Source organism: Lonchura striata, chromosome 2, assembly GCF_046129695.1.
Source record: "Lonchura striata isolate bLonStr1 chromosome 2, bLonStr1.mat, whole genome shotgun sequence".
Classification (NCBI taxonomy): Eukaryota; Metazoa; Chordata; class Aves; order Passeriformes; family Estrildidae; genus Lonchura; species Lonchura striata.
Window position 1 is genome coordinate 14,994,803 of NC_134604.1, and position 24,820 is coordinate 15,019,622.

The 24,820-nt window shown below is 42.6% G+C and overlaps 1 protein-coding gene across 1 annotated transcript in view; it reads right to left on the reverse strand.

Annotated features, from left to right (window-relative positions):
- Nucleotides 1-201: 201 nt before the first annotated feature.
- CD247 (CD247 molecule) overlaps nt 202-24,820 on the reverse strand; it is a 45,842-nt gene continuing 21,223 nt past the window's right edge. The window contains exons 2-8 of the mRNA XM_021550101.2: nt 6,193-6,299; nt 4,947-5,000; nt 3,610-3,693; nt 2,940-2,975; nt 2,254-2,310; nt 989-1,027; nt 202-267 (exon numbers count right to left, since the gene is read on the reverse strand). Coding sequence (XP_021405776.1) covers nt 202-267; nt 989-1,027; nt 2,254-2,310; nt 2,940-2,975; nt 3,610-3,693; nt 4,947-5,000; nt 6,193-6,299 — 443 coding nt within the window. The remainder of the gene's footprint in view (nt 268-988; nt 1,028-2,253; nt 2,311-2,939; nt 2,976-3,609; nt 3,694-4,946; nt 5,001-6,192; nt 6,300-24,820) is intronic.

Consider the following 24,820-nt stretch of genomic DNA (forward strand, 5'->3'; position numbering starts at 1 on the left):
CTAATAGCAGAAGCAGTTACATGATTCAGGAGGAGAGAGAGAAGGAAAAGGCCAGGTCCAGACTCTGTGCACCAACCCAAGGAGGTTCTTGCACACAGAAAACACACAGTGCTTGTGTTGGATGAAAAAGGCTTTCCCCCCTCTCCTCCCCAAAGCAGGTGGGCATCTCTCACTCTTGCCCATCCCCTCTGAGGCTCCCACTTAGCGGGGGGGCAAAGGCTGCATTTGGAGAGCATCGTAAGTGTCCTTGGTTGCTGCACTGAGCCCCTGAAAAAGAAAACCAGAGAAACAGGTGAGGGAGAGTGTGAGTGCTTACTTCTTCCTGGCTGACAGGCAGCAGCAGGATGGCAGGGGCTCAGTCAGGAGGATAAGTCTGACTTTTTTTTTCCCCCTACAGAGGTTTTTACTCCTGAATGATTCTTTAGTCTTTGTGTGGTGCAAATAGCTATTACTTACCTGAAGGCAAGGTACATCTTGAATAATGGTTATGAAAATATGACTACAGCAAATCATCCTAACTGGTTCTGCAGAGCTTTGGAGTACATTTTATTTGTGTATTATTAAGAGCTAACTGATGCTAGAATGAGCATCGATAATTAAATGAACAGACATGAAATAATGAACTTTGTTCTCTGGACTTCTCCTCTTCTATTTGGAAGGGAAAGCAGGTGTAGCTCTGGGTGAGTAAGTTGGCAGTGGGACCTGAGGTGGTTTCGAATCCTGGGAGACATCCCGTGACAGCTGTTGCAGTGGTGCCCAGTCCTTTCCCTGACAGCCTGCTCAGGTAAGGCAGCTGTGCCCTGTGTTGTGCATCCCAGAGCAGGGGTAGCTGGGGCTTCCAAGAGTTAGGAATTAGTGAGATACCTGATCCCTGCTTGGGAAACTTCCAGCTGCCTTTCACTTCTCTGTGCCTCCCCCACAGTGCCATTGGATATCCAGCCACTCAGGAGGACAGGTGAGGGGAGCAGCTGTGGGAGGTGGCACCTACCTGGTAGAGACCTTCATTGCCTTTGCCTCGCCGCCTCTGCTGCTTTGGGAAAATAAAACAAGCATAGACTGATTAATGGGTGTTTTCCTGATTATGCAAAAAGAAAGAAGCCCCTGAGTTCCCCCATGCTGAGGGTGTACAGGATGTACCAGCTGTGCATGGCCTGGACTCTGCTCTGCACAGGAAAGTACCTGGTAAGTCTGGACCAACCCAGACATGCTGCAAGGGCTGTTAAGGAGAAAATAGAGAGGATAGGAAATAAAAGCAAATTGGTTTCGTTTGCTGACATATTTTCCTGTCATACGGTTAGAATGTTGCTATTTCTTTGATTCACTGTATATATAGAGATTTGGCAGCATTTCTGTAGACACTGATTATTTAGTATTAGATTGCATCACAAATGTGTCAAGGAGTAGTGCTTGTTACAGTTAAAATTGCAGCAAGCTATTAAATGATCATATATTTTGAATGGCACAAGGGCTTTGGTGTTCTTGTCCCTCCAGAAATGGAAACATTCAAAAAACATGGTGCAACTTTATAGCCCCATAGCTCATAGACAGAGCTTGACTCTGGCAGAGGAGCATTAGAATAAAAAGGGGAAGAGATCAAATGTTGGTGTTGCTTCAGCATTTCTGAACACTAAACTTTGTTTTGAAATGCCCCTTTTTTCATGTGTCAGAAGAAAATGAAAGGTTTATTTTTATATATATATATATATATATATATGAATGACACTTTGACATAAAATAGAACCTGTGTAGGTCAGAGCAATTTTTCATTTTGCCATAAACAAGCATCCCCAGATGGTTTGTTTTTGACACAAGCCCTCTTCCCCCAGCAGTTTGTGCACTGAGCTAAAAACTCTCCTTCTGCTGTAGCTGGAGATGTGACTGATGTGTGCCTTCTTAAACATTTGAGAGCAGAGCTGTGGGAAGGAGGACGTTCCCCCTATTCCTTGTCTGAAGTCAGGCACAAGGAGGGGCTGTCACTTGCTCTCCTGATCCTGGAACACCAGCCAGCCTCAGCAGCCCGTGGAGGAGAAACCATAAACCTGCAGCTCCAAACTGCTCTGGAGAAACATGCCCCAAAATCCTCCAGCGCTGCTGGACCATTGCAGCACTGGACACCAGATCTTCCTCCAGCTGTTCCTCACTCATCTCACACCCTCAGTCCCTCCAGCCAGGGCAGCCTTCAGGGGTTTTCTGGCCAAATGCTGAAATATTTTCTGTTGCCATGTTTTCACCAGGAAGGAAAGTAAGACTCACCTCTCCCTTCATTCCAATCTCACTGTATGCCTCACCCATCTTGTCTTTCTGCAGTGCCTGCAGGAAGAGAGGGAAAAAGAGTCAGTGTGACAGTAGAAAAGCCAAGGCAGCCCCTGGGTAGCCACATTTAAAACCAACTGAACTCAGAGTCTCATTCAATAGCAGCAAAGGTCTTGGAAACAAGCTCATTTCTCTAACACCGAAGACCCAAGTTAAGACATGAGAATCAACATTCCTGTATCTGTGCTTTGGAGCACAGACCACCACATTTAGCCAGAGTCAAATCAATTCCATCAAGAGGTTCCTAAACAGCCCCTCTTAGATCCATTGGTATTTGGCCTTTGCCAGAGAGCAGGCACAGGGCTGGAGTCCCTGCACAGGAAATACTGCAGCAGCAATCACATGGGATGAAGGGTGGTTAGTCACTAGCATTAGGCATTAGCAGGTATCTTGATCCAAGTTCTTTTCCACATCTCCCCAGTGTTTTTCTCCTGTCCCTTAGAAGTGAGCAGAAATTTTCTAGCAAAAACAGAGAGTCTGGGGGGAAGAGTTGGGTGGAAGGGAAGAGAAGTCTGGAAAAGCAGCTGTTGAGTTTTGAACCAGAGTTGAAATTGAGTGGCCTATGAAAGAATCTCCTGTTCCCAGCCATCCCTCCCTCCTTCCTCCCTCCAGAGTGCTGTACTCACAGTGTAGACAGTGTCCTGAGGGTTCTTTCTCCTCTGCTGTAAAACAGAAGAAAAAAGTTGGTCATACATTGCATTACCAGTATCCTCCACCACTTTTTATGTACTTATGCATTTGCTCCTCTACGAACTTCCCCTGCCCATTCCAGTCCATCCTGCCTCCACCCATAGGGCTCTGTTCAAACAACTTGTTCTGGGAAAAATTTATTTCACTTCAGCAATTGGTAGAACTTAGTTCTTCTCTGCTCACCCCCCTACAGCTGTCACCTGCTGATGCAGGAGGTTTTCCCTCCCTTTTCCTTTGAAAGTGATGGGCTCTGCAGCAGAAGGGGTTGTTTTGGCTGCTGCTCTGCTTTGTGGGCGCTTGTTTGATGGCATCAGAGGCAGCGAGCTCTGTGAAACACCCACTGCTGCCGGGCCTCCTCCGCATCCGCCCCGGGCCCGGGTGTCACTTCCCAGCCCGGGTGGCTGCGAGCTCCCAGCCGAGCAGGGGGCAGAGATCAAGGGGAGGGGGAGCTCGGCTGCTGCCCCCCGCGCCGCCCGGGTTACGACACAGATCGCGTCGTTCCCTCCCCAGGAAGGCGCTGGGGTGGCTGCCTGTGTGAGCAGCGCTGTGACACGGCGTGGGAGGCACCAGATCAAAGGCAGAGGTGCACATGTGCGTGGAGGTTACCTGGTGTCTCCCGCCCAGCTCGGGGTCTGCTCCTCGCTTTCCTCCCAGAACATCGTAATCGTCTCTGTGCGTGCGGGAGAGTTTCTGAAACGGGAGAGCGAAAGCACTGGATGGACACCGTGATAATGAGATCATAACAGATCTTAACCAGAAAAGAAAGGGAACCCAGCTCAGCTCACAAGGACTATCGCTGAACTAGAAATTCTTTTTACTCTCTAATGCAACCGTCAACAACATCTACATTTTAGCCATGGAAATGGCACAAAACTGCTAGCTGTTGCATTAAGAACCTTTCCTAAGTGGAAATGAGTTGAATACTAAAGAACATTGATGGGGAGGGTCTCTTGACTTTGATGCTTTCTCTCCCACTAAAGAGCGAAGATCCACGAACTTCATTTTTCTTGCAGAGCTGGTCATCTAAATCTGCATCAAGGAGCTACAGAAATTTTATGCCCAACACAATTCTTAGCTAGGAAAAGTTACCTTGGACAAGGGCAAAAGAGAGACTTCAGGTCAAAATAACACAGCTGACAGAGTGCTACTTGAAAGGTGATGGCTACACTTAAACTGAAAAGAAATTGCATTAGTGTTCAGACATTACGGAGTTAAACAGAATTCATCACAGGATGTGGCTATGGTCAAAAGTGTGAGAAAAAAAATTAAAAGACAGCTAGACACAGCAAAAATAGCTAGAGTTTAATGCTGCCATGAGTGAGCAATTTAGTGAGGAGACTCAGGCAGGATCTTGCCTCTGTCCTCTTTCACTGCCTAAAGATGCTGCCCATGGTCAGGGCACAGGACAAGGCACATCTCTGGTATGATTTGGTACAACAGCGCTTGCTGTGGGGCAATGGGAAGGCTTGGGAATGGAGGCACAGGGGCTGTGGTGGCTCAGGGCTCACACACTTGAGAGTGGAAGAGCTGCAGGTGCAAAGTCAGCACCACAGCATTCCTTGGCATTTGCCCAGCCCACATCAAGCGGCAGCAGCAACAGGGGCAGTGCCTGCACACACACCCAGAACTCTCACAGGCCTGTTTGTTCCATGGGACAGCACAAAAAACAGTCTGGGCTCCTGCCAACCGAGAGTTCAGTGGGCCAAATCAGGAACCAACAGCCCAAAGAGCTCTCCGGAATCTGGCCAGAGGGGTGACACCAGAAGCTGTCCCTACAAGGTTTTACCTTTCCTCCTTACAGCTGCCATGCTGCACACACGTACAACCTACTCATTAGTTGGCTCATCCAAAGCTTTTCTGACCAGCAGGCAATTCATTGTCTGAGTGCCCCAAAAGGTCTGTCTGGATGGTAGATTAGAAAACAAAGACCAGCAGTTACTCACATTGTACACATCATCCTGGCCTGGTCGCAGCTGTGGTTCAGGGGGCTGGCTGAGCTGGAAGAGAGACCATTCCATCAGCAGAGACACAGTGGTTCCCCTCAGTCCTTTCATTCCCTCTCCCCTACAGTTACTCCTATCAGAAACAGGGCAAGCCACAAGCAGCTCCCTGTGTGGCTACAGGCAATGCAAACCCCTGCTGCAGCAGCACTTTTATCCACACAGCAGCCTGCCCTCAGCAGCCAAGCCATTTTATTTCACATAACACCAGCTCACAAATGTCTGAGTTTGTTCCCTACATGCTTGCCCTCCTCAGATTTTGTCTCTCCATCCTCTTCCTGTCATAATCTTGTGCCTCCCTGGGACATCGGTTCTCCAGCTGCCTGCAAAGTTGTTTGGCTTCCTGCAGGGAATCCCTGCACCCCTCAGGAGCAGCACTTGGCTTGCAGGGTTCTGGTGCCACCCCAATAAGTTGATGTGAGTGGCAGCTAACAAAGAGGTAAAGGATTATCCCTTCTGTAGCTGCTCTATGGCTCAGCTGCTCACAATACTCATGAGAAATCAATTGCTAAGCCAAAATTTTGAGTAAGAAGACAGTTTTGGGTCAATAAGAGCAGCTACTTCGTGTTGTAGTGTTTAAAGAAAAACCCTGCCAAACTACATTCTGTATTGATTTACTCTTTTTGAGTTATTACCACATTGAATTCTTTATTAAAAGTAACCTTATAGCTCAGTCTATATTTAGGCATAGAATCATGTTTGCAGCAATTACACAAGTCCTTTCCTGTGATTGTTTGAGTTGTTTGCATCGTCACACTCATAGTATCAAAGATGTCTGGATTGTTGGGACATTTTAATAAATCTTTAACAAGCTTGCCATTTTCCCTGAATTTTCTGTATCCCCTCCTCTCTTTCCAATGACAAAGCAGGAGAAAAAAACCCACTTTACTCTTGATCAGTCACTTCCCATCTACAAAATCCAGAATCTCTGATGTATCCATAAGTGCAACATCAAAATTCTCTCATATACTCTTCCCCCCTCCATTCATTAACTTTTGGAAAGAACTGTTTAAGGTTGCTCAAGTGGATGCTAGAGAGGTGGGGGAAAAAAGAAAAAAAGAGAGAAATAAAGCAAAAGAATAGAAAGGTTGCATTCTAAGAGATGATTCTCCTCCACTCCCACTTTCCAGCCCAGCTCAACTACTTTACACCACCAAATCCAAATGCATCTGTGTTGGGTTAGACTGACCTTTGCCTTCACAAAAAGGGCTGTCATGACCACTGCATAAATGAAGAGGAATCCATCCAGCATGTAGCAGAGCCTGGGATCTGTGAGGCCAAGAACTGATGCAGCATCTGCACAAAAATACCAGATACATCAGCAAACAAAGTCATTTATGTCACTGGATGCTTGGCAGCATAAATGTGGCAGTGCTGCATAGCACTCCATGGAAAAATTATAGCCAGTGTGAGTGCAACACTGCTGCTTTGCAAAGGAGATGGAATTCTGAATATAAGAATTATAGGATTAATCTGGTCAAAAAGGACCAGCCTTCTCTCTAAACAAGTTCAGTTAAACCAGACTGTGCAGGACCTCAGCTAGCTGAGAGTATCTCTGGGGACAGAGAAGTTTGCAAGCTCCCCCAACCAAAACAGGATGTTTATTTTCTGGGCAAACCCAGCAGCTTCTCCTGCAGGGATTCATGACTGGGCCTGGTTGAGGCTTCCTTCATCAAGTGTGTGTGAGAAAATACATTGTTTGGACAAAATTTTAGGGTAGGGCTTCTCAATTCTGCATTAAATGTAAAAGATTGACACTATCACATTCAATGCTCCAAGAGTAACTTGAACCCATTGCCCCTCATGTTTTCAATGTGACTCCTAAAAAGGGAGTCTCCATCTTTTCAGCCACCCTTTAAATATTTATACACTGACCACATCCAGCAGGACACCTTAATACTGTTGGGTTTCAGCAGATAAACCTGATAAAACTGCCCCTGTATCAGTTAATAAGGATGTAGAAAATTCACAAAGTATAGCTAAAGAAATCAAAGGTTAAGCAACTGTAGATCCAATATGCAGCTCCAGGTCCATCCCCCAAGGAAAAGCTGTATTGCACAGTTATATAAAAATCCAAACAAACAAACACCTTAAAATTAATCTGAGTTGTGCTTTGTGCAGATTTGGAGGGACTTCAAAAGAGGAAGACAAAAATTGCCAATAACCTGAAAAGCCCTTTGATGAAGATAAACAATCATTGTTCCCTCTGACAGCCTCACACACCCAGAAAAAATACCACAGAGTAGATTTGTTTGTTTGTCTGAACTAGGAGTTTACATTCATTTTTTTCCTAAATCATGCATTTAGAAACAAATCCATGGAAATAAATTGAGATCCTATATGGTTTTTCTTCTTCCCCCTCTTTTTCTGTCATTTAAAAAATATGGTTCAAACACTTTATGAAAAATATCCTTCACCATATTTCCTCAGGACTATAAAATTTCAGACAGAGAGATTACATTATTTGCCCAACATTGTATATAAAACCAACAAACAAGCTGAAATTACCTTCCCAGAGATTTTCTTCTAAACAGTTCACAGGACAATATTTTACACTAGCCTGGAGGCATCTGAGATGCTGCTGAAGGCAGCATTTTTGTGTACTCTTTGGGTGTCCTGGCCCTGAATCCCCTCTCCTTGTACCAAAGCCAGGCACATTCACAAAATAATCTCAAATCCAATATTTCTCCAGCACTAATAAAATCCCCAGACCAGGAGGAGACGAAGCAGGAGACAGAGTACTGTGGAGGAGATGTCAAGAGTGTAGAGGATTTAGCTGTGGCAAGTGCCAGCCGTTGTCAACCTTGGCTGACTCCGCAGAGCCAACCAAGTGCCTGCATGGTGCCTGTGTGGGGCAGCCCGGCCTCCAGCATCCCAGGCAGTGGATTAAAGCTGTTCAGTGAGGGAAGGCCTGCTGCTTTGGCTTGGACTGTTCCTGGAAAAACATGTTTTGAGACTATGACAAAGTCCAATGTTTAGAAAAAAAAACCAATAAAATGAATAGAGTTATTAGGGTGGGAAAAGACCTCAGATATCATCAAGTTCAACCTTCAGCCAAATACCACCATGCCCACTGAACCACACTGTGAATTGTCACATCTAGTAATTCTTTAAACACTTCCAGGGATGGTGACTCCACCATTTCCCTGGGGAGCCTGTCTCAATGCTTAACAACCCTTTCAGTGCAGAAAAATTTCCTCATATCCAACCTGGTGCAGCTTGAAGCTCCCTCCCCTTGTCCTATCAGTTACTTTGTGTTATTTCCTTCCTTAATACGTTTGACTTCTGTATTCTTAAACAATACAAAACAAAATGTACAAAGCACTTTCTAAATAATAACCTTTGAAACAGGGTTCTGGATTAGAAAACGAGAGAGAGAAAAAAGGTACAAAGCCTATTGAAAGAAAGGTCAAAGAGATAGGAAGCACAATGAACAAGTGGCAGTTAAAACAGTTACCATCCATTCAGGTGAACAGGACCAGTTTAGGTTTTTAAATTGCCAGAGGAGGGGTTCTTGCCTCTTCAAAACAGTCCAGTCCCTTAGGGCACCACCAAATTGCACTTTCTGTCCCTCATCAGCCATGGTCTGGGGGCTGAGGCCAAGGTCACAGCAGATGAGCTGATGATGGGAGCTGGGCAAAGCAAAATGCACCAGGCCTGAGGGAGCAGTCACACTCAGCTGCCTCACACAGAGCAAAGCACAAATAGCAAATATTTCACTGATTATTCCCACTCTGTTAACCTCACAGGTTACCCAGTGCCTACTGGGAGTTGCACAGCATCTTTCCAATAGCCACATACCAGAACTGAGAGGAGACAGTCCCTGAGTAGAGCACTGCCCTACTTCAGGTTTTCAGCCCTCCTCAATCCCAGTTGCCTACACCTGGAGCTCTGTCTGCAGCTGTGCTTCCTCCCCTGAGAAGTTTCTTCCCAGCACCTCCTCCTTCCAAAGCCGGGACTTTTGTTCCCCCCTTTACTCTGCTCCCACCAAGCAATGCAGCCCTGCTCTCCTCTGTGCCTGGCCAGTCTCTCCTGCTGCTGCAGGTCCTGGCACTCCCACATCTGGATACGAGGCGGGCATCTCCCTCATCCTGCTCCACACTCACACCGCCAGAGCAGCTCTGCCAGCACCTCTGCAACAACTCCCTGTGGCCTTTTACATTCTGAAGCACAGATGAAGAAACAAAAAAAAAAAAAAAAAGGCAATTCAGAACTGCTGCGGACAAGCAAGTGAGAAAAAGCCAGTGGTGAGAGGCCAAGAGCAGCCCCAGGAGCCAAGGCAGAGGAAGCCTGGGGCCGGCGAGGGAGGCTGCGCTGCGGGCGCCCGCCTCGAGAGCCCTGCGTGGTTTCACAGAGTTTCAAGCCCCTGGCTCAGGCCCAGCACCAGCACTCCTGCACAGGGCAGCAAGCTCAGCTTCAGCCACCTGCCCACACTGCCTGCTGCTCCAGTCCTGGGGAGACACAGGGAGTCCCAGAACCCACATCCAGACACAGTTGCCCTGCTCCAAAGCATGACATGAGGGAGGGATGCTGCACCCCAAAGCTGGCTGGGGTCCTATCTACAGGGCTGGCCCAATGCAGCCAGTACCAATGGGGAGCAGCTGAACTGAATCACTGGAATATGGCCTGGACCCTTGAAACGTGCCAGAACATTTATTTTAAATAGGATTTTCCTCCTCCGATGTTTTAGTATGCATCTGGATTGGGTTAGACCATGATTCCTGATAATAATTTGAGAAATACAGACCGTAAAAGCTGAATTACTTGTAAATCCAAATCACATCTGTCTACCATAAATTTTTTTCTCTCCCATGAGCCTTATTAAGTGATTAATTTAAGGGTTTTACTTTTAGGGGTTAACAAAATACAGTAACACAGCTGTGAATGAAGTTTTTTATCTTCCTGGAAATCGAGTTTCTCAGTGAAGCCCATGAAAACGAATGCCAGCACAAGAGATTTATTGATACACCTGTAGTTACATACAAAGGCAGATCCTGCAGGGCCTTCTCTCTACAGCCCAGGGCTGCCACAGCTGCTTGCTGGGCAGTTTTTCTCACCCACCACCATCTTCCACCAGCAGTGATCCCTGTTGCTCTGGATGATGCTGGGTGTGATGGGTCTTGCCTCACTGCTGCTGTTTGAGACCAAAATTCTAACCCCAAGAGAGCTCCCTGGGCTTAGGGCAGAATGATGAGAGAGATGAGTACCCTGCATAGTGCTTCACTGCAAGTGTACCCAGGCCTGCAGCTGAAAGGACAGCCCAGACGAAATGCCTACAAGTTAGCCAACTAAAATTATTACAGATTGTCCTGTTCATAAAGAATATATCTGTCATGGGGTTTGTTTATATTTATATATTTCTATGGGTTTTACTCATAGATAGAAACAACAAACAAACCTGTGACCATCCAGGGCTGAAGAAGCCGATGCCAATTTTCCTTAACTTGGCAGAAGGTAGAATCTCAGTTTGTCATCAATATTCCATCACATATTTGTGAAACACAGCATGGCCCAAAGCAAAGCTGATGCCCTTGAAGTTCATCATTAGAGTTCGTTGTTGTTGGAGGAAACTGCTGATACGATCAGGATTCAGGTTACAAGACCAAATGTTGAGCAGCCCAAATAGTTACATTTAGAAAGGAAAGTATTTTAGACCATTAACTTCCAATTTTTTACACCAATGAATGTTAGCCCCATGGAAAGTCAAAGTAAAGTACTTTAGGATTCTTGTGAGCCCTTTGCACTCCTTTTAGGATCTCTTTCAGGGAGGCACTAACACAAAGTTAAAAAAATTTCAAGTTTCCCTCTGATTAATTTGGAAGAAATAGAGTCAAAAGAAGGAAAATATTATAATGCCAAAAAGGGCTAAATTCCTGCCCATGGCAGGTGGTTTGGAACTAGATGACCTTTAAGGTCCTGTCCAACCCAAATTTTTCTATGATTCTATGATTTTCTAGCACATCATGGAATAAAGACTCTAATAAAGAAGTACAGGATACTGTAACAGGAGCAAGCCAAGTAGATCTCCAGCTGCTGTTTGATATGTGGGAAGAAGAAACATATCTGCCTTTTCAGTCTGAAGGGGAAGAAGATTAACTTTAAATATATAATTAAATAATGCAGCCTTTCACCCTCCAAATCCTTCCAGAGCTTTGTCAGAAACAGAAAGGAGGGGAGTGCCTTGCTCATCTCTGGAAGGGGACTCCTTGCTTCATCAAAACAGTCAGTCATTCTCAGAAAAAGCAACTGCTTTCACTTCTCACTTTAGCAAGGACTCGTGCAAAGGGCTTTCCTGAAGCAAGCCTGATGTTGCCTCCTAGAAACAGCAAACCATGCATAGGGCAAATGCAAACATGGATATCCAACAAGCCAGGCTCACAGCTGAAAGCTATGCAGCTCTTTCAGTTTTTGTACGGGGTTTAGATTAGGCACAAGTGCTTTTACTAGACCCATCTTCATCAGGGACATCAAAAGTTTAATCCAGTTAATGCAAAAGGTGTTCCCTGCTGTAAATTTTCTGGTGTCTAATTCCATCTGGTGTTATGTGTACAAAGAGGCAAGAATTATTATTCAAATGCTTCTCGGTCACTTAGCCTTTCCCTTGCCCTACCAACTCTGCCCCACAGCAGTAACTCACCCCAGACTGATTTACTATCAGGTCACCTTTTCATTCCAGCTCCTACAACCCCATGCACATGATGGAGGACCCCATAAAAGAATTGAGCCTCCTTGTCTCCTTGGGAATCCCAAAGAGACTTCACAGCTGCAAGGCTGAAGGAAGAGACACTGAGTCAGGCACAAGATGCTGCTGATCACAATCAGATGTGTCTCTCTGCTCAGTGAGCACTGAGTGGCAGACATTTCCCTAAGTACTTTAAATTAGCGGTTTTAAGTTAGACTTTACAGCTAGCTCACAGCTCATGGCTCCAGCAATCAAATATATTGATAACATGAAGAACAATTCCCAACCAGGAGATTTATAAGGCATTCCCAGTCACTTTTATCCTAGTTTCAAATTTCCAAAAGTCATTAAGCCCAGGTGGGCTGTCCCACCTGGTGGGAAATGATGGAAACCGAATGCAGAGATGCACAGGGCCAGCAAGAGCCTCACCAGGGTTGGTGTCCCAGCCTGAACTTGGTTGCAACTGCCTTGATTTGCTGCAAGCAGAGCAGTAAAGAATCCCTCACAAGAACACAAGCTAAGGGTGGAGCTGCTGGAGGAGAATTGCAGCTGTGAGGCCATTTACAGAGAACAACCAGCCCATGAGACATTCCTTCCCCTGCAGCCAACATGCACCAAAGCTGGGACAATGACAGGAGCCATCCCTGATGTATGGTCAAAGCCATCTTGGACACTCATTACAGCTAATCCTACTGGTATCAAATCAGGGTTTTTTTCCCCCATTTTCTGGGATCAATTTCCACCTGAACTCACCGACAGCACCAGATCTAACCAGTGCCAAAAGAACCAGAGTAAGGGACACCAAACCCCCAGCAATGAAAGCCATCCACTTTTCTAGGTTAAGTTCATAGCAACACTTTTCAAAATCCAGGTAGCTGTCACTCAAGACTTTCAAAATGCTTTTCATACAATGTTTTTCAGTGGATAAATGACTGAATCACAGGCAAGGTAGACATGTAAGTTAGAAAAATGGTGGAAAGGCTGCAAGACTTACTTTAGCAGGACAACTAGGAGCAGACTGTTTTAATGCTTGCAAAGGCTCAAGATATTTTCACTGCAACATCCACTTGCAACGATGCTTCTGAGGGTGAAGAAATTCCTAGTGAAGCTTGGTGTCGAGGAGGGAAATAGTTAAATCATCTGCAGATGCAGTGGGCAGGAAGGAGGTTACACCAACGGCTGAGGCTCTAAACCCTCAGTAGCTGCACACATGGGGAGGGAGAGGTTTCAGAGCAGTGCCCTGCCACTGACCCACTTAGTAGAAAGATTGTGTGTGTCATGTCTTGCCTCTGCCAGAGGATGCACAGGCACAAAAACTTTCTCCTGTGCAACAGCAAGTTACATACAGAGTAGAGAGAAAGGGTGATTAAGGATTTGGACTAATATTAATTCCCTGCATATTTTTCTTGCAGCATTGCTCAACAAAGCTTAGCAATAGTAATATTAAGACCACTGGGGGATATTCCACTCTGAAAAGAACACATGAAGTGTTTCACAGGCCTCAAAAAAAAGAGCCAGTGGATGAGCTCTCACAAAATGGAAATATCACAACAAACTTTGCCTGGGCCCTCGATGGACTCCTTCAGCAAAGGAGAAACCCTATCTCCTTGGAATCACACATTCCACTTGAAAAAAAAAAAAAAAAAAAAAAAATTGCTTTTTCCACTTCTGAAATGCCCTTCCTCTGATTTGGGAGCATTCACATTTCCATAGCATGTAGCAACTATGCAGCTAAAATCTTATGGCAGAGCGAAGCAATGCTGAAGAGAAAGGGCTTTGTCATGGATCTGCAAATTGGGCATGGATTTATTTATCCCTGTTAACGCCTCACTGCTGAGGCCCGTGCTCCTCTGTCAGGTGACAAAACTGTGCCTGGTACATCTCCACTGCTGCATTTTGTTAAGAGCCACCTGAGGGACTACACCCAACTTTAGAAAACCTTATCTCAGATGGCATTACAGGATAAGGGGAAAGCAAAGTACTGTATTTTGAAACACACTTTTCCACACATAGGTAGGAAATGGCAAGAATGAAGAGCTTATATATATATTTTGACTGGAATAAAGACTGTTGGAAAGCAATACATTCTGGCGTGGGGTGGGAGAAATAGGAGAAAATAATTTCATTGTCATTAATGACTTTATGTAACACCTTTATTTCACCAACTATAAGATAAAACTAATATATTAACTGTCAAAAATACTGAAGTGCTCTCAAAAGCTCAGGCACTGGAAGCTGGTACCTTATTAATTGCTTCTCTATGGAAACAGACTTGTAGGAAAAAAATCCAAAAACCCAGGGAAAGGGACCCCAATCTCTCATCACAAAGAAAATTTCCTGTTTATTTATACTATGAGTTCAAACCATTCTATGGCAGAATTTGGAACTGAAATGATGTAATTATGATTCACCCACTACATGCAACTAATATTAAAATTTGTCAAGTTAATTCCATTAATTACTTGGGAATACACTGAAAATTTGGAAAGGTGAGCTATCATGAGTAATTTAAATTAATTTCATCCACAGCACTAAACTTACCCTATTGGTTTTTCTTCAAAAAATTTTGTTAAAAGATTTTACAGAAATCTAGCAAAGAGAAATTCTATTCTGTTGCTTATGACTAGATTTAGTTTAGTTTTGTTTGCCTGGAGGAGGGGCACAGCTGTTTCGGAGGATTTAGATCCCTTGTATTTATTCTTTCCATCTTAACATAGAAAGCAGCTCTCAGCCACTTACCAGATATATTTTACAGAACAATTCTGTTCATACCTTCAAGTTTCGGAGCACCTATCTGAAGCAGCCACTTGAGATGGGATATTATGTTGTCTCTGATTTTTCTCACTCCAACTAATTTTGTAAGTGTAGAATCATGCACTTGTACTGCCACTGCATTCATCTAATTGCTTGTCAGTCTCATAAAACATGTTCCTTTTAAGATCTTTAATGCTGCTTCTAAAATGGATGAAAATTTTGAAATTATGTTTACTTTAAACAGGCCCTCTCTTCCACAAAAAGCCAGACTGGGAAGCCTCTGGGATGTGGAGAGAGATAAAAAGGCTGTGTAGAAACTGTACTTGTTTGCTTTCTGTGTGCAGCTGAGATAGATTTAGAATGCAAAGGAAATTTATATGAGCTCCATTTTTCATAGCACTGGGAGCTTAGGTCAGCTTTATTGAAAGCACAGTTTGGGAAAGTGCAGTCACAGAACTGCTGGATGGAGTGAAAAATTGCCAAGTGATCAAATGCCCACAGAAAATAAATTTTCTCCTAAAAGGATCCTTAGTGTTTCATTTATTTTTTGTACTCCGTAAGAAAAATCATTCTTCTACTTCTATCCATTACAAGTTTTTTCTTGCCATGGGACCCTTTACTGTGTATCGTACTACCTAAAATGCCTAACAAAAATTGGGTGGCCAGACAATGCATAGGCTTGTACAGGACAAAACACTCTCCTCTTCCCTTAATACAAATGCTTTTCTGAGATTAGTTGTGATGAATGCATTGTTCATTCACATCTGACTTGGTGTGTATTCCTAATAGGACGGGGGGGAAGAGGGAAGGTACCAGGGATCTACTTCGAGGTGCTTTGCAGTGGCCTCATCTGTGCCACCAGGAGTTTCTGGCATGTGCAAGCCTGGAATTAATCCCATTAAGCAAAGTGTTATCCCACAGAATTAGCCATTAGATGTGCATTAATTATTTCAATCTATCCTTTAATATCCATTTGGAGAAGCTACCCTGTTTTTACAGACAAAAAAAGTGAAGCTATGGGAGCCGATAGCACTCACGAGGACTGTGCTGGGGTTTATCACATCCAAATGGAGGAAGAAACGCAAGTGAATGTAAAATGTCCTGGTTTTCTTCCCAGTAAAGAGCAGATTCCAAAATGGGTGGATTAATTCCCCACACCATTGATTTCAAATTAGCAAAGGCCATTTAATTCAGTGAGAATAGGTTTAGCCGCAGAGCAGACGCACGCACATCTTCAAAGATGCACAAGAAACAGGGAGTGTGTGTCTATAATTAAAATATAAATGCAAATGTTTTTTCTAACACAATATTCATTATACAATAAATTTAAATTTAATCTAACAAAATTAAATTTGGAAAGTATGACCCTACACAATTTTTTTTTGTCTGGAAAATAAATTTTTCACTACTCATTTAAATTCGCTGTAGTCTATCCTGCTTTCAGAGTAACCTGACAGTTTGTTCTTCTGCAATTCATTTTCACATGCCTACACATTAGAAGTCAGGGGGAAAAAAGAAAACATTGCCTATGAACCCTTTAATTTAAAAAGTATTATTTTTCTAGAAATATATCCCAAAGCTGTATTTCTTTTTTATCAACAAAATTTATCAGTGGTTTACTTCAAGTCCATTGCAATGACTACATTAAAATGATTAACTGTAAGACAAAAGAGCAGGAAGGACTGAATGGTCCAGCTCATTGCATAGCACCAAATATATATATTTAACTCTCAAAACATTTCTGCTGAAAAAGCACAGCACATGCACAAAATACAATGGTCTAAGGAGAAAATCTGTGCACATAAAGCAAAAGAAGTCTGGCTTTGTAACCTGCTCTACCTGATACTGTTTAGGATATAAAACTGTACACCAAAAATGATGGAAAACTAAAATCACTATGTATTTCTCCTGTCAGTTGATTTTCTGCTTGGACAGGACAAAAAAAGTAATTTCCTAACAGATTCCATGCACCTGAAATTTATTAAACACAACAGCATCTGCTGTCACATAGTGAGTTTTTATCTAAATTAAATTACATAGAGATGTACAGCAAACATTATCTTAATTAATTTAATTTCATTTCAGAAAGATATTTAATTTCATATGCTGGAAGAAAACAATGTTAAACCTAAACAGCAAAATCATAAGCAAATCTGCATAGACCTTAGACAGTATTATTTTACCAAACTACTGCCACAAGCCTCCTGAAGACAGATTTCCCTGCTAGCAAAACCCATCCTCCTCCAGTGTCCCACTGTTAAGCATCTCACTCTTGTAAGTTTATGATCAGAAAAAAAGTCCCTAAAAGAGAAAAAGTCTGACCAGCTGGGACAGAGAAAATCTCTTCAGTTATTTTATTACCATGCTAACAATTGGTGATCCAAACACTATGGTTTTCAGACGTAGTTTGCAAAAATAAAATCAATTTCTTCTCTTTTCCCTGTCACATTTCTACCACTATCTTAATGGTGGCAGCATAAAAAGTGAAAAAATACTTGTAAAATATTATGCAAAATTATTATGTACTCTTCAGAAGTAGAAATTGAGTGACAGTTTTATGCTGCTATTTATAATCTAGGTAAAGGTAAATAAAATATAATACTGAACATACTGCTTCACTTAAAATTCTCAGCTGACTATGACACAGAAATACCGTCCTGGCAGGCTGTTCAGAGATTAGTATTTCTGTAGATTTTAAGAGGTTAAATTCTGCAGCTGGTTATGCTATCTACAGAATAACCCAATATCGGATATTGGGCATAGTTAGAATTCATGCACAATCAATTTGTAATTCAAGACACAACTGTATAGTTAAGATGTTTTCAAAGATCATATTTCAAAATTACTTGTACTTTCAGTGTTTTGGGAAGTGTCAGTAAGTAGTTCTAAAGACAAAGTAAACTCTGCCATTTGAATTTCTCTTAGCAGAATACTACAATTGGAGTGAAGAGGGTAAATCTGTCTGTTTGCATACAGACTTGCTTCTAATCAGAAACATCTTCTTCTGCAAATTCAGAAAGATCAAGCTCTAACTGGCAGATGGACAGCTTAAATTTTACCATCCAGAAAGTTACCCAGCAGTGCTGAAATCAATAATACAAACTCTAAATAGTGTTATTAACACATGTGGATCAACTTGTGAATTCTTGACTCCCTGACTGACTACTGATTTCCACAGAAATGTTTTGTGCTTATTCTGTTGTGGTGGAGTCTGATGGCACCAGCATTTTCATGGAAATAATACACAGTCATTTTGCTCAATGACTACTCACTTTACAACTGAAGAAGCAAAACTGATATCCTTATCTTCAGCCAAGATTTGTATTTTATTTTTATTACTGAGCAGAAGTGTATAAGTGAAAAAGCCATTTCCATATGCTGCTTGCAATATAACAGAGAATTTGGCATTAATCTCCAGTTGTTTTTGTCTAAGCTCCTCAAATCACAAATGCACCACTAGGTCAAAAGAGAACCCCAGTAGTTTCTGCAAAACTATTCCTGACTGTATTTTAAAATATCCTTTTTCATTAATCTCCAGTTGTTTTTGTCTAAGCTCCTCAAATCACAAATGCACCACTAGGTCAAAAGAGAATCCCAGTAGTTTCTGCAAAACTGTTCTGACTGTATTTTAAAATATCCTTTTTAACCTTATTAGGTTACATATGAATCAAAATCTGTAGCACAAGCATGGAGATTATTATAAGGTGTTGAATTCAAATGATCCTACTCAAATAACTGCTGCACAAACTTCCTGAGTACTTGTCAAAAGGCCAAAAAAGTACATTTTATACAGACAATCTTAATGGTGGGAAATGACAGAAAACACAGTGATGTCATCAGATTATTTTCTATAGCTACCAGAGTGTTCCGTGCTGTCCTATTTGTAAAATCACTCTATGCTGTAAAAAGTAAGACAAAATAGAACTTAAGAGCATGAAAAAGTACTTGCAGTGTAATGGTGTTCTCAATGCTTGTCAGGCAAGTTCAGGGAGGAACAGAAAACCCAGAGCCATGACATCAGCCAAGGACACTCTTTTATGTTTGCTGCCCCCCTGGGCATTGCACACCAGACACTCTCCAGGCTGGTTTTAATAATAGCTTTATAGCCACAGTTAAGGAGAGAATGACTGCTTTATTATCCTTTGCAGACAGATAAATCACATTTCTTACACATACCCAACCAGCTCACCTCTGTGTTACAGCTTTCCATCCTGACCACTAATTGTCCTTTTATCAGGTTTTGTTAATGATGCACTCTTCTTTGTACAGACCACACCACAGATGCCATATGACTTACCTTTGCCTTTCTTTTACATTCTGGATGTGCAGTACTTTGGTCAGAAAAGGTCAGGTCAGGTTTCATCATGGACCATACAAACCAGGGCTTGATGCCACGCTCTCAGAAAAACTTTCTTGCGCATTTTCTTACTCCAACACCTTGCTGCTGGTGCAGCCCCAGAAAATCCCCCATCATCTGCCACAGAGCAGCTGCACAAAACCAGCCAGGCCATTTCGGGAACTGCAAAGGGGCTGTTTGCCCGGCAGCTCACCTGTGATTTTTCTGGTTTATTCTGGCCTGCCGAGGGGCACGACATGGGCTCAGTGGAAGAGGAAACCTTCTCCCTGGATGCTCCCCTCCAGCATTGCACAAGCTGGCTCTGGGCCCCATTGCCACAACACAGCCTGGCTTCTTTTGTCAGAAATCTCCATCCTTTTTGTCTCTTCGGTCAGGTTACTATCGCTAATCATGTTTATTTTTTCCTACTCCTTTCCTTCAGCATTTCTGATTTCTGGGAGACCTTTGAGTATTTTGAAGATCTGGCTACAAAGCTGATTATGAAATGGCTTGAATGCCTCACACAGATTTTTCCCCTGCTGAGACACTCTTGGGGGCTGTGCGTGCCTGCCTGACAGCAACCACAAGATCCATGCCCACGGAGTCCCTTTCACTCATAAACTGTGGCAAAAAAACCAAGCTCCTGGTCCCTCACTCATGCACACCCTGGCCCCTCAAAGCCTCAAAGTGCAACGTGACGCTTCCCTTCGGCAGATACGGATCTACCCCCCACACACCGCCCCGGCAAAAACACATCTGAGACTCTCCTGAGCTCAGCCAGCCAACGCCAGGTGTGTCTGGGAAAGCACTTGCTCAGAGCAGCTGAAAACTCCTCTGAGACAGAAATTGTTACCTCAAAATAAAGTGTACAAGCAGGCTTTCTAATTTCAGGGCTCTTCAGTATCTCTTTTTTTTGCAGCAGGAATAAAAAGACCCAACTAAATGAACAAAAAAGAGCTTGACTTAAAAAGGGCAGAACCTTAAGTCTGGGTCACAGGTATAGTTTTCCCAAACTTGTGACCTTAAGGGGACTGAACAAGCAAGCAATCCACACAGAAACACACGAGCAGGCAGACAGGTGACCCCACAGATGCAAGAAGCAGCAGCAACATCTGGGATCAGCATCCCAGCTCTGCTCCGTGTCAGACCCTGCTGAAAGGCTGCACAGGCTTTCAACCCACCAAAGAGGTGTCACACCAACCCCACTCCGCAGCACGAGCAGGGACTGCTTTTCCTTTGAAGTACCTGGCTCCAAAGAAAGCCCTTTTGACACCCTCCAGGCAATACGTGTATGACACAATCTTATACAGCAACAGCTTTTTTTTCTTTTTCTTCTTTTTTTTTTTTTAAGTTAAAGGGTGGTGGAAAAGGTTGGTTGTTTGCTTTCAAAACATGACTGTCTTTGTGGGAGTTACTGTGTTCATCTATGAAATGGGACATGCCTGCAGAGCTCAGCAGAGAGAACCCAATGCTTCAACACAGAATGTCCTGCACCTATGTGGCCTGAGCTGGAAAATTTGGCTCTCACCATATCCTTAGAACTTGGAGAAAAAAGAAAAAGACAACACTAAATGATCTTGTGTTGTAGTGCCAGACTAAGGCTGCAACAGGGCAGTGTAAGTCCAAATGCTGCCAGACAGGCTAAGACAGAAAAGGAAGGTGACAAAGTTGACAAGTTGTTTTTCCTTCTTCTTCCATTTTTTTTTAAAAGCAAAATACCTTTTTTTTTTTTCTTTTTTTAAGAAGGCAGCTTTGACTCTGGATTCAAAACTGCCAGATACAAAACCAAATTTACATCCATATAAAATAACCAGTGATACACAAACTCTCCTCTCTTATGAGCGGGACCATGAATTGCAGCATGAATTTTCTGAATATTTCTTGCCAACTCCCACTCCTTCATAATGAGCAACTGGAAAGTTTCAATCTGAATAACTGACTTTCTAGATTTAGGGAAACACAAGTCAATTTACTATGACAAAGGGCAAAAAAAGCCCTGTGTGTGCTCTCTGGAATATACTCTATTGGCTCCTGTGAGCAAGCAACAAAACTGTTTGCCATTCAGAAGTTTAAACTCAAGTCTTATGAGCTTAGGCTATATCTGTCTCATAGAAAATACAAATTCTAGGTAATCACAAAATACAGAGCTGCTCACAGAGATGTGGTATTTTAGAACTTCTGATATTAGCTGCTGCCAGAGATGCAAAAGTATCAAAATATCTGTATTTGAAGGTTTACTTCTTATTCAAGAACAATTCACCCCTTCATTCCAAACATGTGCTGGAGTTGGAATAATCAAAATAAAAATCTATACTGAACTTTCGATAAACATCTTCAATTTGACAATGCTGGTATTGCCTTTGCCCCATTATTTTGCATTTATGTAGCCTCAGAGCATCCTCCTCCTGAAGTGACTATTGATAAGCCAGTGACAGATAGACTGAAAGAAATACAGAGGTATAATAGGATTCCCCTCCTGCCACCTTCCAGAGTTGCAGGATTTGGTTAAATCAGTGATGCTCTTCAGTTTGATTGAGAACCTCAAACTTTTGGGTTCACCCATTGTCATCTTCTCACACTTAGGTGCAATGTGCTCACTGTCTTTCTCTTCCACATAAACATAGGTGCAATTCCATAGACCAAAGGTGTATGTACATATATTTTTATATATCTACATTCATGGATACACCACATAACCCTCACACATATTTTTATTTGTGTGCCTATGTCTACATACACTCACCCAAGCAATTTCTTCTGTCTATGGAAAAGAAGAGTAAGCAGCTTCGAATGGATTAATAAAAACAGACAATAACATATTTTCCACTGGAGTGGAGAGGAACTACAGATTCATTTATAATTTTACTCCTCTATTTAAAGGAAGAGACCTAAACAATACAGACAAAACAGTGGAAAATTAAAGCATTTAGTCTGTTCAGCATTTTCTGTCCTGCTCTTGCTAGCAGTAAACAGCCTTAGCAGTGGGCAAGCCCCACTTCAGCTCCAGGAGCATCCCTGAACACAGTGGTATAGTCAGGGAACAGCTGATGCCCCAGGCACACAGCAAGGATACATCTTGCAAAGAGAGACAGCCTGTTCTCCCTGGCAAAAATCTGGTTTTCTGGGCAAGAGTGTGATGTTTTCCTGCATATAGTCTGGACTTTGCCAGAGCTCATGAAGTGCCAACTCAACTACATCAGGGACAGTGTTCAAGCTTAAAATAACACGCACTTGTTAGTACTCACATCTGTGTGCTAGCTCTGCCTAAGTCACTATCATCTGTTTTAACAATCTATTATCTGGGACATCTGTTATCACAGGCAATCAAAAATGCTGCAGACAAGATTCATTCACACCTCACATCCCAAGATCATGAAAAAAGAGCTGCATCCTCTATTTTCTTTCTAATCAGGTTCTTTGCTATACACACTTCCACATTTTTGTACCACTGAGAAGTTAAGAAAGAGGTATGTTTATTTTTTGAAGAAAAATCCCTAAAGACCTGGTCAGCCACATGAACCCCAGCAGTCAGGTTTTGAAGAAAGATTATCACTTTTTTGAGACAGGTGAGAAATTAATGACAGGTCAGAGATGTGGTCTTTGGAGGATAGAAAAATCAGGGTAATAAATGAATGCAGCGCATGGTATCTTAGTTTATTGGGGAGTTTGTGTGGTGCTTTACAGTGTGTCCTTAACTGGATGGACAAAGGGCTGTGAAATCAGATGTTTGCTTCCTTCTCTGTTTATTTATGATGTTCCTAGCTTCTGGGTATTTGTCAAAGCCCAGTCACCAGTCACAGAAACTAAACAGTTAATCAGTAAGCTGAAAGAAAAGTCTGTGGGAGAGCATGCTGCATCTCTCCTTCAAAATACTGCACTAGGAGAGCCTAAAAGATAGCAGAGCCTCAAATATCAAAAATTACAGGGGACCAGAAAGCAAGACAATAAAGCACACAAAATACATTAAGTTGAGTCTGTTAATGTTTGTAATAAAAAGGACTAAATTATCGACAGAAGTAGAAAGGAAGGATTTCAAAATAACCGTATTTCTTTAAAATTAACATGTTATTCCTCCCTTGCTTTTGACCATAAAGTCTTCAATTGGGAGCAAATATTATGTTGCATTTGGTATTTAGACCACGTTACAAGAACATTTTTCTTTGCAAAAGTAAGGACACATTAAATTTCATGCTTGACGTGTTCATTTGTGCTGGAGAAGTAACTGCCCAGGGCCCAGATTACATCCTCCTCAAAGTAGCAAACCAAAGCTTTAACTTAAACTGGTAGGTTAATTGACTGCTTGCACATCCTTTTCAACCTTGAGATGAACCTGATAACTCACCCAAAAAAGCTGAAAAGCTCGATTTATTTTTGTCCCAGTGCAGAAATTGGTATGTGTGCTCTAAGACTCCAGTGATGGAAATTCATATCTTCTGGTGCCCCAGACTGTTAGCTGAGTTTGCATGTTAAAAAGTTCAGGTTACGTTTATCAATTTGCTATAAGTAAAAATGGTGTTTTCATTGCAAACACTCCTGTTGGTTTTCTTCTAAAAAAACAAGATCTTGTGGCACTAAAGAGTGGCAAAAATGCCACAGTATTTTAATACTTCATGCTGCTGACTTGCATCCATCGCAATATTAAAAAAGAAGGAACTCTCTGTCTTTGCTGAAAGGCCCATAATGGAGCACCACAGCTCAGAGCATCTCTTTGGAGGAGATTACAATTAGCAAGCATTTTCTTTCTGAAAAATTGAAACTTTGAATTTTTGGGGTTGTTTTTCTGAAATAGCAAAGATAAAACCATGTACACTTTAATATGATATTTCATTTTTAATTCTCATGAAGTCTCATTTTTAAATATAAAAAAATATGTCTTTTCTAAATCAAAGAATCTTCTGGTTGCTATCAGAAAACTAAACAGATAAAAGGTCTCCACTTGACTGGAAAAGAGTTTTTAAGTCTCTCTGTTTTGGGATCTAAGTTCTGGTATGATTTAGTAACATCTCTTTGCTGTGCTGGTATTGAAAGGTCATTACTTAGCTATTTAATTTACAATTGTACAAGAAACTTTGTAGCATCCTGATTTTAATTTAGTCTATGCCATTTCTGATGGAGAAAATTCAACTACTGAAGAGCAAAAAACCCGTTTATTTAAAACATTCCCTTTTTTAGTGCCCTGGGATCTCCTCTGGGATATTTCCCACCTTCATCTCTATTGCACAGACCCACATCCCCAGCCTGCAATCCAAAGGGCAGTGGCACAGGCCCCCCAGAGTGCAGATTTGAGCCGGCTGGTTCAGCACAGCAGTGAGCTGTGTGTGGCTCAGCTTGCCTGGCAAGCCCCAGCCCAGCTGCTTGCTGCTGTTTATGATAAAAGGTGACCCCACGGGAGGCAGCCTCACCCACGGAAACACCCCAGTTCACAGAAGTCATCGTCTTTCTCGCTCTCCATGGGGCTTTCTGCTGCTTGGTTTCAGTCCCCACAGTGCCAGGACAATTTTCCACTGCCCAGCTGTGCCCCAGGGTCACAGCTGGGGGATGCTCTGGCTCTTGGTGGAGTTTACAGAACCTTCTCCCACCCAAGTCCACTTCCTTGCCACTACACCCCTTCCCACAGCAGAAACCTTTCCAGTTCATCTCCACATCTGCAAATTTCAGACTGATATCCACAAGGTGCAATGAGGTCAAAAATTTGAGACAGACCACTGAGAAGCATTGAGCAACTCCTAAAGCTATAAACACAGCAAGGGCTCCTGTGCCAGCTACAGAAGTATGGAGAAAAATGTGTAGAGGCAGGCAAGCATATGACAACTGAAAGAGTAACAGCAAATTTAGATAGGATGTGGTGGAAATAGCAGAGGCACTGAACTGCCAAACCTAGATGCTTTAAAAAAAAAAAAAGCAGGGTTCTATAAATAATTAGATTGCATTGAAAAGTAAATTAAATCAAAAGCAGAGGATAGTTGAGAAAAAGATGACACATTGGCAGTTCTGTAACAGACAGAACCAAGCAAATGTTTCATGGGACTGTCTAGTTATGCAGCA